Source organism: Takifugu rubripes, chromosome 1, assembly GCF_901000725.2.
Source record: "Takifugu rubripes chromosome 1, fTakRub1.2, whole genome shotgun sequence".
Taxonomy (NCBI): domain Eukaryota; kingdom Metazoa; phylum Chordata; class Actinopteri; order Tetraodontiformes; family Tetraodontidae; genus Takifugu; species Takifugu rubripes.
In genome coordinates, this window is record NC_042285.1 from 17,821,342 (window position 1) to 17,836,256 (window position 14,915).

A 14,915-nucleotide genomic window follows, 5' to 3' on the forward strand; every position below is an offset into this window, starting at 1 on the left:
GATCCGTTGCAGGATTTTGAACCTACTTGACCCTGAACGCAGCACGGAGTACAGACCCACAGGACCCCTCTGGAAGCGGGATCTCAGCGGAATTTCCATTGATGCCTGAAAACAATTCTACTTCCCTTTCTGCTGCGGAAGAATGCTTCCCAGCCAAAATAGAGCACCAGGGATGTAATAAGAAAGTTGTCGAGTGTGTTTGTGTGTGTGTGTGGGGGGTGGGGGTGGGAGGGGATGAAGGAGGAGAGACAGAAGGGAGGGCCGCGGGGGGAACTCTCATGATGCCCCTGCTTTTCTTCTCATGCCCCCTGTGTGGACGATCAGTTCGGCGTCTACTCGGCGTCAGGCTTCTTCCTGAAGACGCTGTTGAGGCTCGCTGATACCAGCCCCTGTGCTCCCCTCCAGCCATCTCTGCTGGGCTTTTTCTCCACCGAGTCAAGGGAGGACTTTTCTCAAGGAGCCTGAAGTTGGTCTGCCGTCCATCCTGCAGGCGAAGGTAAGACGCCAACTGAACACCCAATGTCAGTTATCACAAAAGCCACAGTCAGACATTTGTGTAAACGCTGTGAGCCGCTGATGGATCTCATGCCCTGTGTTGGAGGCCTGTTGTGTGTTAGAGTCCCTGTCCTCCCAGGAGGTACTCGCTCTCTCTCTCTCTATCTTGTGTGTCTCTCATAAACTCAGCCATGGATACACAGTCAAACAAAGTGTAGCGCTGGGAGCTTTAAAGTGCAGAACCACCAACTTTGTGTACAAATCATGGCAAGATTTCTCTTCTGATTGAAGCTCCATGCAGAGTTGGTCCAGTTTATTATCTCATCAGAAGGATGCCCCTCCGGGCGGTTCAACGACAGGATATCAAAAATGCTTTAATGTAAACATATATGGATCTTTCAGAACACACAATATTTAGACATGGGGGGGGGGGGGTTTGTTCAGTGTTGTAACTCTAGTAACAGTCAGTCAACATTTACTTCTCTGTGGAGTTTATTGGAGTCAATTTTGAGACGTACATGTGTGACAGTGCATCTTATCCGATTAGAGAAGGCAAATACAGCATATACTGATAAATAGAGGAGCTCTAGTGGTGTTGAAGTCAATAAATTTTGCTGTAGCTCCTTTGTAGGCAGCTTGAAATGACTGTAAAATGAAATCCAATCAATGGCGTCATTGAAGAGCTTATGGGGATGAAATTGCGTTGGACAGAGAGTCAGACTGTGAAATCTAAAACTGCATCCTGAGTGTGTTTTAACGTCGTTCCCATTTGAACCTGGAGGCGTAAGGGTGCTAAAAAAGACCTGGCACAGTAACACCAGTGTGAACTAAACTGAATTTAGCAGCACCAACACTGACATTTGTACAAATACAAAGGAGTTCTTATGTTAGTCAGAACAAGTGAGCCAATCATTTGATCTGTTGCCCCCCCCCCCCTCAAAAACAGAAAAAAAGGGAACCCTGAAATTAGGAGTGTGTTTGTCAGAACCTTGTTGCCATGTGCAGCAGGACAATAGATCATCACAGGGCTGTGGGTCTGTGTACGGCAGCGGGCAGATGAAGAGCTCAACAGCCATGTAAGGCAGCAGCACTTCCACCCGCTGGGCTCCAGCTGATATATGGCACCAGCACCAGCACCAGTACCAGTACCAGCACCAGCACCAGCACCAGCACCAGTACCAGCACCAGTACCAGCACCAGTACCAGCACCAGCACCAGCACCAGCACCAGTACCAGTACCAGTACTAAACGGGGGTTGGAAATAAATGACGGGTGGGCAGCATTCTCAACCTCAGCCCACCTCAGATCCAGTAAACTCAGTCGCTCCGATCTTCATCCTTGACGGTAATCCTGGTGGTGACGGGGGGGCGGCGGACACGTTACACTCCCCCACAGCAAGACATGCTACTTACTCTTCATGTACCTGGCAGAAAACAGCATCAGACGGGTATAAAAAGAATAGAAAGAATAGTAGCGACTGAGCTGAACATGTGTGTGACCCCCCCGCCTGGATGGAGGAAAGAGTTATGTTTAGAGACACAAAACCCCCAGCCCACAGAGTAAAGAGTATTATTATTATTATTATTATTATTATTATTATTATTGTTATTATTATTATTATTATTATTATTATTATTATCATTATTATTATTATTGTTGTTATTATTATTATTATTATTATTATCATTTCTATTATTATCATTATTATTATTATATCTGTGTTTTTGTTGTAAAATAAGGCAGGAACATGCAAATTGATTTGAACGTATCTGTTTTAAGTTTCCTCCCTACAAATGTTGGGAATTATTGACATTTAACAGATCAAATATGATTAATGTTGAAAGAAAATTAAGCATGGTATTATTCTTATTCTTATTCTTGTTGTTGTTATTTTTGACATTATTATTATTATTTCTTCAGAAAATAATTAATTGAGTTAAGCTTCAGAACATCTAACTGAAGATCTTTAAAGCACAGAGAGTTCCAGCCTGACGTGAGCAGACATTCCCAACATCCAGCCTCTATTCTAGCTCTGACTGGACTCAAACCCCGAGCACAGCTTCAGTTTAGCAGCCGTGAGGTCGGGTCAGAAGACACATTCCTGCCTGAGGATAGAGGGCAGCAGAAGTCTCAAATGTGCAGAAATAACAACAAGAAGCTGCTGACTCCACCCCAGAGCTGGGACGCAGAGACGCCTGCACAGGCTGAACATCCCAGTGTGGATGTTTAAATCAACCCTGCCCCCTGTTGTTGCTGGACAGGACAGGACAGGACAGGACAGGACAGGACAGGACAGGACAGGACAGGACAGGACAGGACAGGACAGGACAGGACAGGACAGTGGTGTGAGGCCTGGCTGATGCCGCTTCTCTCTGGGTCTGAAGGATTTATTGTGGCGTCGCCGTCAATATTCTCCATCTCCTCGTGTTGCCCAGCAGCAGCACAGGCGTGCCAGCACCGGTCCAGTCAGAGACACATCTATCTCCTTACCTTCATGACGGTCCTCATCTGCCTTGTTTCCAAGCAGCTGTTGCTACGGTTGCTGCGGTCACACGTGCAGAGAGGCGCCGTTTCACCTCCAGTTGCTTTAAATAATCCTCCCCTCTCGTTACCCTGCCAGTGATTTCATAAATGGATACGACAGAATCCATCCCAGTAGGTTCACGGTCGCTGTCTGCAGGGCAGATTTGACCAGTCTGAGGCTTTAGGGTGAGGGGAGGTCACGGGGAGGGCTGTGGAAGCCTCTCCGTTCCTTTTAATGCGCCGTTCTTCTTGTCGTTCGGAAATCATTTTGCTTGAGATTGTTTCCTCTGAGAACAGGAAGAGGTTGTGGAGGGTGAGACAAAGGGACCGAGCCTGCCGCCTCCCCCAGTAGAAAGTTCCATTCCCACCACTGTTTCTGTCTGTGAGCTGTTTTCATGTTTGTCCCCTCACGGTCCAGATCACAGGAATTATTTTATTATTATTCTTCTTTTACTTAGAGGACAGTGGACGTCAATGGGCAGTTCTGTAAATGTGCCAGTGTTCTCCACTGTAGCCACCTGACCAGATGTTTAGAGGACCTGAGGCCATTAAAGTGCAATAAACAGACACAAAGGTCAGGTCTGTTCTCACTACATGCTGGTGTTATTATGGCCTTTTAACTTTAAATTGGTGCAAAATTCAAATGATTCTTCTTCACTTGAAGCTGCACAGGTGAAGAACCTGCTGCTGCCCTCTCGGCTGCCTCCTCCTCCTCCTCCTCCTCCTCCTCTTCCTTCCGTGTTTGTGTCACCTGGACTCTCACCTCTTCCCTTTTGTTCCCTGGCTCTCTTCTTTTAATTTACTCCCGTAAAGATCATCGGTGTTGCCCAAAGTGCAATTTGAGCAGGCGCACGTGATCCGTTTGGTGTTAGATGGAACAGCCTGAGCATTCCCTCTCCCACATGTTTTGTGGCCCTCCTCACCTCAGCTCAGAATTCTGATCTTCTCCATATATATACTTCCCAGAGAGGAATCAGGAGGGGAGGGACGGACAGAAGGACAAATGGCCGCAGTCTTCAAAACATTCCTCTCGCCAGCAGAACGACTGTCAGCCAGAGAATTTTTGGACTCCTGATTCTAAGGAGGTGTTATGGAAGCAAGTGACTTGCAGGGAGATTATCTACGTTTGGCTTTTCTCTGTGTGGCCAGTGATTAAATCCTCTCTGAGACGGCATTAAATAATCACTTTGTCTCAGAGCACAGGTCTGTTTTTATGGCCTTCAGCGGAACAGTAAAACTTACATGTCTGATGGTCTAACTGCCTCATAAAAGTCGGCAAGCGGCGAGTATGTACATCAGGGGTCACCTCTGGATGAAGCCTGATGGGTTTTCCTCACTCCCTCCATGACGGGGGTCATTTATTGCCGCCTTAAACCTGTCTGGTCAACAGCCTTATAGGGTCATTCACATCTGAGGCTGGCCAGGCTGCCGCTGCCATGTTTGGCTCTCACCAAAACTTTCACTGAAGCTTGAGAAGGGAAGGCACACACACACACACACACACACACACACACACACACACACAGCCATATTGTGATTGCAGTCCCGATGAACGTGCACGGTTTTGAAAGGATTGACACGATCATGTATCTTTCATTCTATCGATCATGGAAACATAAAACATATCAAAAGTGTGGGTTTTAGGCGATAAATAAAGAAAAATACGTGTTGCATTTATTCTACAGTTGTATTTCTGCTGCTGTGGTCTGCAGATTTCAAATGAAGCCTAACAAAGACCCAGACTGTTGTTGTAGACGCACACGCGCACACACAGTGCACCCAGATGTGATGGACGCTCTCAGATGGGCCCATCGTGCAGCTCAGAGGCGTCCATTACTGCATGGAGGAGGAGGAGGAGGAGGAGGAGGAGGAGGAGGAGGATGGACAGAGCCGCAGCTCTGGCTTCATGAGTGACGTCTGCTGGCCTCTGAGTCCACAGGCATGATGGGAAATGCACGGCTCAGGCTGGGGTCACGTTGATAAAAGGACAAACTCTGCCAGCTTTGACTCGCCCGCCGGCCGGCCGGGGCCATGTTGCCCGTGTCACTCATATATTATTTCAATTTGCACACAAAGAATGTAAACACATGAAAAGCATAATATTGAATTCTTTTTCTTAAAAAAACCCACTTTATTTGCTTTTACACGACTGTCAAACTAGGCCTGGCTCTCTTTCTCACGGGAGCACGGCTGCTCTCATGCCAGCGTCCAGTCCTCAAGCAATTCACAGTCTATTTTTACACATGTGAAGCCACATAAAAGTCCAGGTCATGTCATTCCCTTTCATCATTTTATCTGCAAGACAATAGAGCTCGAACCAGCTGCCTGAGCATTTTTCTCTTTCGTCACGATTCAGTTGCAAACGTTTTCCACCCGTTTTCTCTCCAGTCTTTGTGCCACAGGTCAGCGTTGCACTGGTGAGCAGGGATGGGTGACTGGAGCCTCCTGGGAAACTTTCTAGAAGAGGTCCAGGAACACTCCACCTCGGTGGGAAAGGTCTGGCTCACCGTCTTGTTCATCTTCCGGATCTTGGTGCTGGGCACGGCCGCCGAGTCCTCCTGGGGTGACGAGCAGAGCGACTTCCTGTGCGACACGCAGCAGCCAGGTTGCACCAACGTCTGCTACGACAGCGCCTTCCCCATCGCCCATATCCGCTACTGGGTGCTGCAGATTGTGTTTGTCTCCACGCCGTCCCTCATCTACATGGGTCACGCCATGCACACCGTGCGCCGAGAGGAGAAACAGCGCAGGAGGGAGCAAGAGGAGAGGGAAGCGAGGGCGGAAAGTGGAGGAAGCCTGGAGGAGAAGGAATTCCTCCAACAGAAGGAGAGCGAAAGAGCCCCGGCGTCGGGCGGGACCAGCCGGGTTCAACTGAGAGGAGCCCTGCTGCAAACGTACATACTCAGCATCATGATCCGCACGGTGATGGAGGTGACGTTTATTGTGGTGCAGTACCTGATGTACGGGGTGTTCCTCAATGCGTTGTACCTGTGCAAGGCCTGGCCCTGTCCAAACCCGGTCAACTGCTACATGTCCAGGCCCACAGAGAAGAACGTCTTCATCGTCTTCATGCTGGTGGTGGCGGGTGTGTCTCTGCTGCTCTCCGTGTTGGAGCTCTACCACCTCGGCTGGAGGAGCGTCAGAAGACACCTACGCAATAAGATGAGCGAAAAGAGCAACCACAGAACTGTGACGGTGGCTGTGTCCACGGCCTTGGAGCCCAACAGTCCACCACAGCCTTCGCTTTCCTGCACCCCACCCCCAGATTTCAGCCAGTGCCTTGCAGCCTCTGGATCCATGAATGCCATAACGTCCATGGCCGCTCACCCCTTCAACAACAGGATGGCGCTGCAGCAGAACTCGGTCAACCTGGCCACCGAACAGCATCACAGCTGCGACAACCTGGAGGACGAGTCAGACTTCCTGAGGATCAGATACGACCAACTACCCATGGAGCTGCCCCAAAGCTGCTCGCCATCCCCCCTCCTGCAGTCCAGCTACACGAGGGACAAACGGCGCCTGAGCAAGACCAGCGGGAGCAGCAGCAGACCTCGTCCCGATGATCTTGCGGTGTAGATCGCGTAGTGACGAAAGACGAGGAGCAAAAGACCACAAAAAAGAATGAGGGATGTTTCTGAGAGTAGAGGTCAGAACATGACCATAAATTAACAATGCAAAATCTGGCTGCAAATCCCGAGTGTCTCAGATCTGCGAGTGTTGGAGACCTGATTTGTGCTTGACCCAGTCTCCCTGGAGCTTGAAAACTGAAAAACACACTGCAAAGAGAATGAAAGACAGAGAACAGGATAACAAGTGGGATTCCTGACCGTTGCACATGTGGGGAAAATGAGTGTGACATTTTGCTTTGTGCTGTAAGGTGAAATACATCTCAGTTATTTGATTAATTATATATTAGGCTGTGAATCTAATTAACAGAACATAAAAAAGATACAATTTCCTGCTGTAAAAGTAGATATACATTAAAAGGAACCAAGAATTTACGATGCAACTGTGAAGCCTGCTGATGTATAGAATAAAGTGAAAGTTCTGAGACCTTTTTTTTTTTTGCTAAATTGAACAAAAGTGCCTTAAAATGACGTGGACCATTTAACGAAAGCCATGGCTTACACTTGAATTAGTCATCTGTTTTCGACTAAATCAACATTATGTTCTAAAGTGATTCATCTGTATTCATATTTGAGAAGAGCTTTTGTGCACGGAAGTGATGACAGAATGTAACCTGTTTAGTATTTTTCCTGCTGAGATAAAGGTCCTGCCGTATGATGTCATGAGGGTATTTGGCCACGAGATGGCGATATTGCACTTATTTTTTGTTTTTCCACTTTCTCTCCGAGAGGCGTCGTGTAAATAATTTGTCTACACTTAATGTTGTGTATTTGTCTCTTTTTAAACCTATTTTATTCGTTCTGTTTTCATCATGCAATCATACAGGTTGTACTTTACAATATTTCAATATCATGGATTGTGGTTTTAAAATTTTCACTCTTTATCATCCTTCATCCTTTCATTCAGCCTTACGCACAATCGCTACATCTGGTTCATTCACAGATTGGTGTGCAATAAGTGTCAGCAATAAACAATCATTACATTAATAAATGTTAAATAAAGAACCTGCTCTGTTGTCCTCGGTGTCTACAATTTATATGCACTTTTAAATAAGTATAGTCAAATTAAAATGTCACATCCATGAATAAGTAACCTGCAACTAGAAAAAAAAGATTGACTAAAGGGTCCGTCTGACTCAAGGAAATGTGCTGTATTTACTCTGATTGTCGCCTTTTCTGCTAGGAAGCTGTGGGTTAAATAAGCTGAAGCCAGAAAAGGCAAACATTTGACCCTGGTAAAGTTGGGCCACCATGTGGATCCACCAAGTTTGTAGCTATAGCACTAATCGATCATGTATTATATTAATATGCTCCTTTTGCAAAAGACAAAAACTGTAATCCGTATTCTAAATTCCACCAAAACAAAAAAAAATCGTAATCTGAAAAAGCAGCTCATATCTGCACAAATTGTGACTAACAATGATATTATATTTATATAGACAGTAGTAATACAGGGTTTTATAACATAGCAGGTGGCTTTGTGATTAGCGGGCTAGATCTTTGAAAGTTCAAAGGTCAACATCCCCACCTTCACCAAACATCCTCACATTCACCACATCTTTCCTGTGGCCCTTTGTGATTACCTGAAAATGTCATGAAAATCCCTTCATAACTTTTCACATTAATTTGCTTCCAGCCAGACGGTTCCTCTGTGGAGGTAAGTTTATAAAATAGAAAGCGCTGTAACTAACAAAGATGCTTTGTCAAATGCAAAGAGGGGAGATGTCAGCTTCACAGAGAGGTAATGATTGATAATTAGGATTTTTATTTTATTTTATTGTTTGAGAGTGGGGGGGGTAGTAGACGTTGTGAGCCACACTCCATTACAGTTAGCGGCCGTAATGCGCCAATCCGTTGTTCGCCAACCTACAGTAAGACGCCACACGAAGTGGGGACGTTCGGGAATTGTAGTTTTATTTGCCTCGGGCTCGCTCGTGTGTGTACGGGAGAGCGGAGTTCGCTGCTCTACATTTCCCGACATGCCGTTTCCGTACGCGGCGTCCAGACTTGCCGACTGACGGGGGAATATGATGTAAAACTATTCGCATGACACCGGAATCTGTCTCTTATTTTCATTCAACATTGTCTGTTTTAACAGGTGCGGCGGAATAAAGTGAGTCCGTTTTTCTGTGGTGAGGCGATAGTTGTCCTGATGCGTTGACGGGGGCGAACGTTAAACTTGATGTTATCAGGCTGTGTTGCAACTAGCTAGTTTTGAAACCCTTTCGCAGGTTCTGTAATATTTTCTTTACGTGCTTTCAGTGGCAGCGAGTTTGTGTCTAAGATATCTACAGCTGCGGGCTTCACTGTGAATAGTCTTTATCCCGCAGTCCTGTGGGTTTTATTAAACACGTCCCTGTTATTTACCTGTCAGGAGGTAAATAAGGAGCTCATATAAGGCGTCTACTCACTAGAAAGTGTCTCGTTTGTTCTGTTTTGATTGTCTCCGTGAAGGTAAGTTTCATCTGATCATTTCACTGATTTAGATCGAAAATTGTGAATTGATCCTGCCATTAATAACAGGGTGACAGTGGTAGAATCTTTCCACTTTTCTAACTTAAACACCACTTTGACACAGCCTGTATCTCTAATCGCCGCACAGTCATAATATTGTGTCTGTGTCAAGTGCACTGTGGCCAAATTTCCGGGATAATTCTTGGATCCCTTGGAGTTTAATGTATTAGGCAAGGTTATCCAATTTCACACATTCTATGTGGCGTAATTACCAAGATATAATGACCACACATGTTTTTGAGCATTTTGGGGGTTTGGTGCCTTGCTCAAGGCAGTTCTGTCCACACTGGGACTTGGACCTGGAACCCTCAGCTCCTCCACTCTGTCCCCTCCAGATGGCGCTATCACCCCCCCTGCTGCTGGGACTTTTGCTGTAGACCCACTTGCATGCTGCAGTGTAATTAGACAATCAGGAGTTTTGCCTCGTGGAACATCAACAGCAACATCATCGTGTTGCATTGTAGTCACAGCTCTGTCTTTCACGTGTGTTTTTGGAGTGAGACACGCTCATCATTTGCTCTGTGTCGTTGACAGCACAGCTATGAGGACATTTTGGACCAGAGTTGGTATAATAGGGCCGATTTCAATGGCCTTTGGGTCGGTGCTGTGGTCAGCAAAGACTGAAGCTGATCACACTCCTCCCTATGATCTGAAGTTGGTACAGGTCCTGTTTCGCCACGGAGCTCGAACTCCTCTTAAGTCAATACCTGATGTGATGGAGGTAAAACCTTTGTAAACGACATCTCCCCCCCGTGTCGCATTTATCTGTTCGCGCTAACCCCCCTGTGATCTTTTGTCTTGTTAAAGGCCCAGTGGGAGCCCAAACTCTTGGAGCCTCCAGCACACACTCACATCAAGTATGTAGTGACGGATCTTAACGGGGGACCAAAGCCTCCGGCTCCCGTAGAGGAAAGCTATCGGAAAATGATGCTAACAGTGAGTAGGTGTGTTTTGTGCAGCATCAAGAAAGAATCGAGGTTCATTGTAGCTTTGCCAAAGCTTGTTTCTTCTGTTGCTTTGTTTGTTGGAACCAAGTAGGATGAAACTTCAACAACAGCGGCATTTTAATCACTTTATTTTTTTCCTTCTCTGAATACAAGCAGCGTGTTTACTCTCAATCGCTCATCTACTTGGCAGCATTTCCCTCTGAGCCAACAAACAAACTGAAAGCCTGTGACAAGTTCATTCATTTCCTTTTTAAATGTGTGTAGAGCTTTCAGGTATCTTGATTTGGGGCACAGTGTCTGTGGAAATAACGGTTTCTTGAGACGATCTGGGGCTCTGCTGTCAATAAAAGTCGACCTGTTTGTCCCAGGGTGGCTCATTTCCTGGTCAGCTGACCACACTGGGAATGCAGCAGCTCTATGACCTGGGAAAAACGCTGAGGACGAGGTACATCGAGGAGAAGCAGTTCCTCAGCCCGGCCTTTAACCTAGCGGAGGTCTAGTAAGTGTTGCCACCACCCCTCAGCTGTGGAAGTACATCAGAAGAAATATTGTCCGATTTTCAAATACTCGGCTTTGTTTTATTTCAGTGTGCGTTCCACAAACATTGTGCGGACCATTGAATCGGCCAAATGTCTGGTAGCAGGGCTCTTCCAGCAGGAACAGAGAGGTAGAGCATTAATCTTCGCCCCACATTTCTCTTAATTCCTTCTGCTATTAATCAAATCTGTCTTTGTTTTTCTTGCGCTGACAGACGTCGTCACTATCCTGACGGAGGCAGCAGAATCGGAGGTGCTGTATCCCAACTACCACGGATGCAAGATGCTCAAGATGCTCTGTGGGTATGTAGGCACGATTTAAAATCGGGGAATTTCAAAGATTCTACACACACAGTTGGAGACGGCCTCCAAACTGCTCAAGCATGACAAACATCTGGAGCGGCTGCGGGCTGGTCGTGACTGCGCGTCGTGTCCGTGCGTCTCTGCAGCCACCGCTGGATGGAGTCTTCCACTCTCCCAGATGTTGCAGCTGATTTGCAGAGCATCCAGAGGGCGTTGGGCATCGCCACAGACCAGCGCGTCGACTTCGTCCTCATCAGGGACGACATGGTTGCCAGACAGGTGACGACGTGCGTCCGATGAGAATAATTCCAAGTTATTACATCACAAGTGCTCCAGATGTGCTGCATAGAGGCATCACTCCCGGAGATCAGCTTTAATGGCTTCCCCCAAAAACACATTTCATTTTCTTTAAACTAATCAGTTCTTTTCAATGTTCAGGGAGGCAAACTCAGGGTTCAGAGGTGATTTCAGGTGGCTGTTTGATGTTTGCTGGCTGCTTTATTCTAAACAAGAAGCTAGAGCGGTGCCACCTGAAGGATCAGCGGACTAAAGTTGGTGATTGAGGAGTGTTTTCACACCAAGCCTCAGGGTGGAGAACCTGTTTTTTAAAAGAATGAACACGGAACGAGCTCGCTGGTGTTTACTGGTGTCCTGACTGCTGACAGAAGCAGCCATGACTTCTGAGCTGACAGCACGGGGCCTCCCAGTACAGACATTTTCATTCAAACATGCGGATATTCTGACACCTTGCTTGTCAATCTTGTTCCTGTAAACCAGGCGTGTCAAACTCAGGCCTCCAGGGCCACGATCCTGCCGGGTTTTCCATCCCACTGAATGCATTTCCAGCCTGGTAGGACAGAAAACCCAGCAGGATCGTGGCCCTCGAGGCCTGAGTTTGACACATGTGCTGTAAACCATCAGCTGGAGATAAAAGATGGTCCTGATGGTGACTGCCCCCCCCTCTCCCACAGGCTCATGGGCTCCCCTGTCCTCCAGCGCTGGACATCTGGAAGGATACTATTGAACAGAGAGCTGTGGACATGATGTGTCACCTGTACAAACCAAACCTGAGGTTCGGACCACACACCAAACGGATCCTTTTCAGGTTGAGACAGTTTGAGGGTAAATTGTTTTCCCACCTCTTGCAGAGAAACTTTACAGCTGTCTGTGGGACCCCTCCTGCACATATTGCTGAGCAACATAGAGGAGAAGGTGCAGGGCACCTCCTCAGAGCCGGAAAGGTTGGAACCCTGAGCGGATCAGGCCCCACAGTGTGTGATCATGTTCTGATATTTGCACTCTCTCAAACAGGAAGTTATTTTTGTACTCTGCACATGACACCACCTTGATGCCCTGCCTGATGGCTCTGGGCATTTTTGACATGAAATGGCCTCCGTATGCAGCCGATTTAACTCTGGAGCTGTACCAGCACAGACAGACCAATGAGGCCTTCGTCAAGGTGTCTTATGTTGGACAGGTATGACCCCGACGGCTCATTTGATCAACCGTGGCCGTCACCTTTTCCTGCTCCGTACTGAGCTCTTTCTGATCTGTGCAGGATCAACTTATACCAGGTTGTAGTGGACTCTACTGCCCCCTGGAGGAGTTCAGGAAGGCTGTCTCGGCGTACTCTCTGAGCTCGGAACTCCACCTGTCGCTGTGTGACAACACGGAAGGCTTGATTGAGCCTTGATCACACACACACCTTCAACCCCCTGAAGAGTGCTACACATCCACGTTCCCACTCCATCCAGCTGATTCAGTTGTACCTCTCCACACTGGCGGAAGCAACAAAACCATTTTAGAAATGACGTGATGATAGGTCCACATTTTTATTTATTTATTTCACCGTAGCAACAGCAATTGCTTGTATTGGTGAACTGTGACCAACTATAGCAAACGTGGTCTTTCTTTCATACAAATGCACGGTGTTACTTCAACAGTGTTTGCGTTTACATACTCTGCTGTTTAAATGATTACAAGTGGCATTCAGGGACATCCTGAGAGGCTACAACCTCCATCACCTTTTAACTGCCTTCATAAATATTTAGCAGCTCCGTGCAGAGATGAACATGGTCATGGAACAACCACGGAACTATTTTTTATTAGTATTTCTCTCATATGTCTGAACATTTTTAAACGCTACTTGAAGTGGATTAAATGAACAGTGTGCTCTTTTCTGGGACTAGGTCCAAGTGTGGATTGATTTTCATCGACTCAGATATATTATCCCTGATGCTGATGATCTTTAGATGCTTTCAGTAGACCGACAGTAATTGGGTCTTAATAAACTATGATCAGATTCACACTGGTTGCACAAGGCTGTACTGGTTAGTTCTGATATTTTGATCTGTTAAGGAGACAGATTTTACTCTGAAGGGGCTGTTTACATGGAAAGCACTGCAATCCTAAATGCAATTCCTCATTAGAACACATTCCATGAAATATTCATGCGTCGTAATGTGTCTGGCATATTTAACATGTAGAAAAGAAATAATTTAGTTGGAGAGGGACTGATTTGCAATATTCTTGGGATTTGTGGGGAATCTCAGGGCTACAGTACTGGGTAAAAGCAGTTGAAATCAGAAGGAGCAAGATGAGCAAGTATCAGAATGATGACGTGTCACACACGGTGGAGAACCTGTTAGAGACATGAGCGGGAAAGAAGCTCACTGGTGTTTGCTGCTGCCGCGGCTGCTGACAGACGGCTGAGGGGACGGTGTCCCCCAGCGCAGATAGAGAAGGGTTGTGAAAACAAAGAAATCAATGACGCTTCGCCTGAGCTCAACACAGGAGTCCCCACGCTGCAGCCAAGAGCTGATAGAACCTCTCAGAGAGTTCAGGTGTCCATGTCATGGTGGTGGTAGCGCGGTCTGCTGGGAGCTGCCCTGAGAAGCTGAGGGTTCTCGGTTCAAGGCCCAGTGCAGACAAAACATGGAAGGTGTTGTGGTAGTAGGGGAAAGTGCTAGAGCACTACTAGGGCACCCTTGAGCAAGTTACCAAAGGTCCCTATGGATGAACTGGTGGGGGGACCCTGCCTTCACCCATTGTTTACCCTCCCTGTGACCCTGAAAGGGATAAAGTGGTTAAGGAGAACTAAAGTGATCCCAGCATCAAAAGTTCTGTAATATTTACTGCAATTATCTTTGTTTCTCTCAGCTGCACTTAAACAAAATAATCCAAACTTTATAAGCGTGAAAACACTTTTGAACTGAACCGTATTAGCAATTATCTACGTGTGGCCAAAGGAAACAGAACTCCTGTTAATGTCCTGGAAAGACAAGAATACAAACAACAATGACAAATGCAGACATTTAAAACAGTCAGTGTCAAACCTGCTGATATTGTGACGCCTTGTAAACCATCAGCTGTAGATAAAAGCTGGCCCTCATGGTGACTGTCCCCATGACCTGATCCTTCTGGGACAGCGAGGGACAACTTTCAGCCTTGCTGCCTGTTTCCGTGTTGACCATTGTGAGTAAACACACCTTTACTCCAGCTCCTGCTCGAGGTGATATGACAGACTCGGCTCATTCGAGCAACTGGTGCCGTCTCATTTTTGTTTGTTTGGGGTTTTTTTGCTCCAGTCTCCTCTGATCTGTGCAGAATCAAGTTATATCAGGGTGTAGTGGACTCTACTGCCCCCTGGAGGAGTTCAAAAGCATTCTTTAAAGAGCTTGACAGCAACACTGGAGGTAACTGGGCCTAAACAAACTCATCACACAGGTTGCACAACCTGTAGTGTTTAGGTCTGATATTTTGATCTGTGAAGCAGTCAGAGTCTACTTTAGGCCCGTGTTAATAATACATTTACACTATAAACCTTAAATGTCAATCCTCAGGAGAATACACAAATACATACATATTTGTGTCAAGTATATTTGGCACATAAGAATATACTTTTTAAAATTGACAGATTTGGAATCTTCACTTAAACAATCTTGTAAGTTGTAAAGCTCAAGGGGGTACTG

At 46.5% G+C, this 14,915-nt stretch overlaps 2 protein-coding genes across 4 annotated transcripts; both read left to right on the forward strand.

Annotated features, from left to right (window-relative positions):
* Nucleotides 1–302: 302 nt before the first annotated feature.
* Nucleotides 303–7,653, forward strand: gja5a (gap junction protein, alpha 5a). The gene is made up of 2 exons (XM_003961811.3): nucleotides 303–496; nucleotides 5,407–7,653. The coding sequence occupies exon 2, from the start codon at nucleotides 5,446–5,448 to the stop codon at nucleotides 6,592–6,594; it is 1,149 nt and encodes a 382-aa protein (XP_003961860.2). The 5' UTR covers nucleotides 303–496; nucleotides 5,407–5,445; the 3' UTR covers nucleotides 6,595–7,653.
* A 971-nt stretch (nucleotides 7,654–8,624) lies between these two features.
* Nucleotides 8,625–13,134, forward strand: acp6 (acid phosphatase 6, lysophosphatidic). 3 transcript variants are annotated; one of them, XM_003961812.3, is made up of 11 exons: nucleotides 8,625–8,757; nucleotides 9,693–9,879; nucleotides 9,966–10,094; nucleotides 10,474–10,604; nucleotides 10,693–10,772; nucleotides 10,857–10,944; nucleotides 11,091–11,223; nucleotides 11,916–12,016; nucleotides 12,093–12,185; nucleotides 12,256–12,421; nucleotides 12,503–13,134. In XM_003961812.3, exons 2-11 carry the CDS (start codon nucleotides 9,700–9,702, stop codon nucleotides 12,635–12,637), a joined length of 1,236 nt encoding a protein of 411 aa, XP_003961861.1. In that variant the 5' UTR covers nucleotides 8,625–8,757; nucleotides 9,693–9,699; the 3' UTR covers nucleotides 12,638–13,134. The 3 variants fall into 3 exon arrangements, with proteins under 3 accessions (XP_003961861.1, XP_029690570.1, XP_011607198.1); XM_029834710.1 differs by having other exon boundaries at nucleotides 8,677–8,742; XM_011608896.2 differs by lacking the exon at nucleotides 8,625–8,757 and adding an exon at nucleotides 8,771–9,098.
* Nucleotides 13,135–14,915: the final 1,781 nt, after the last annotated feature.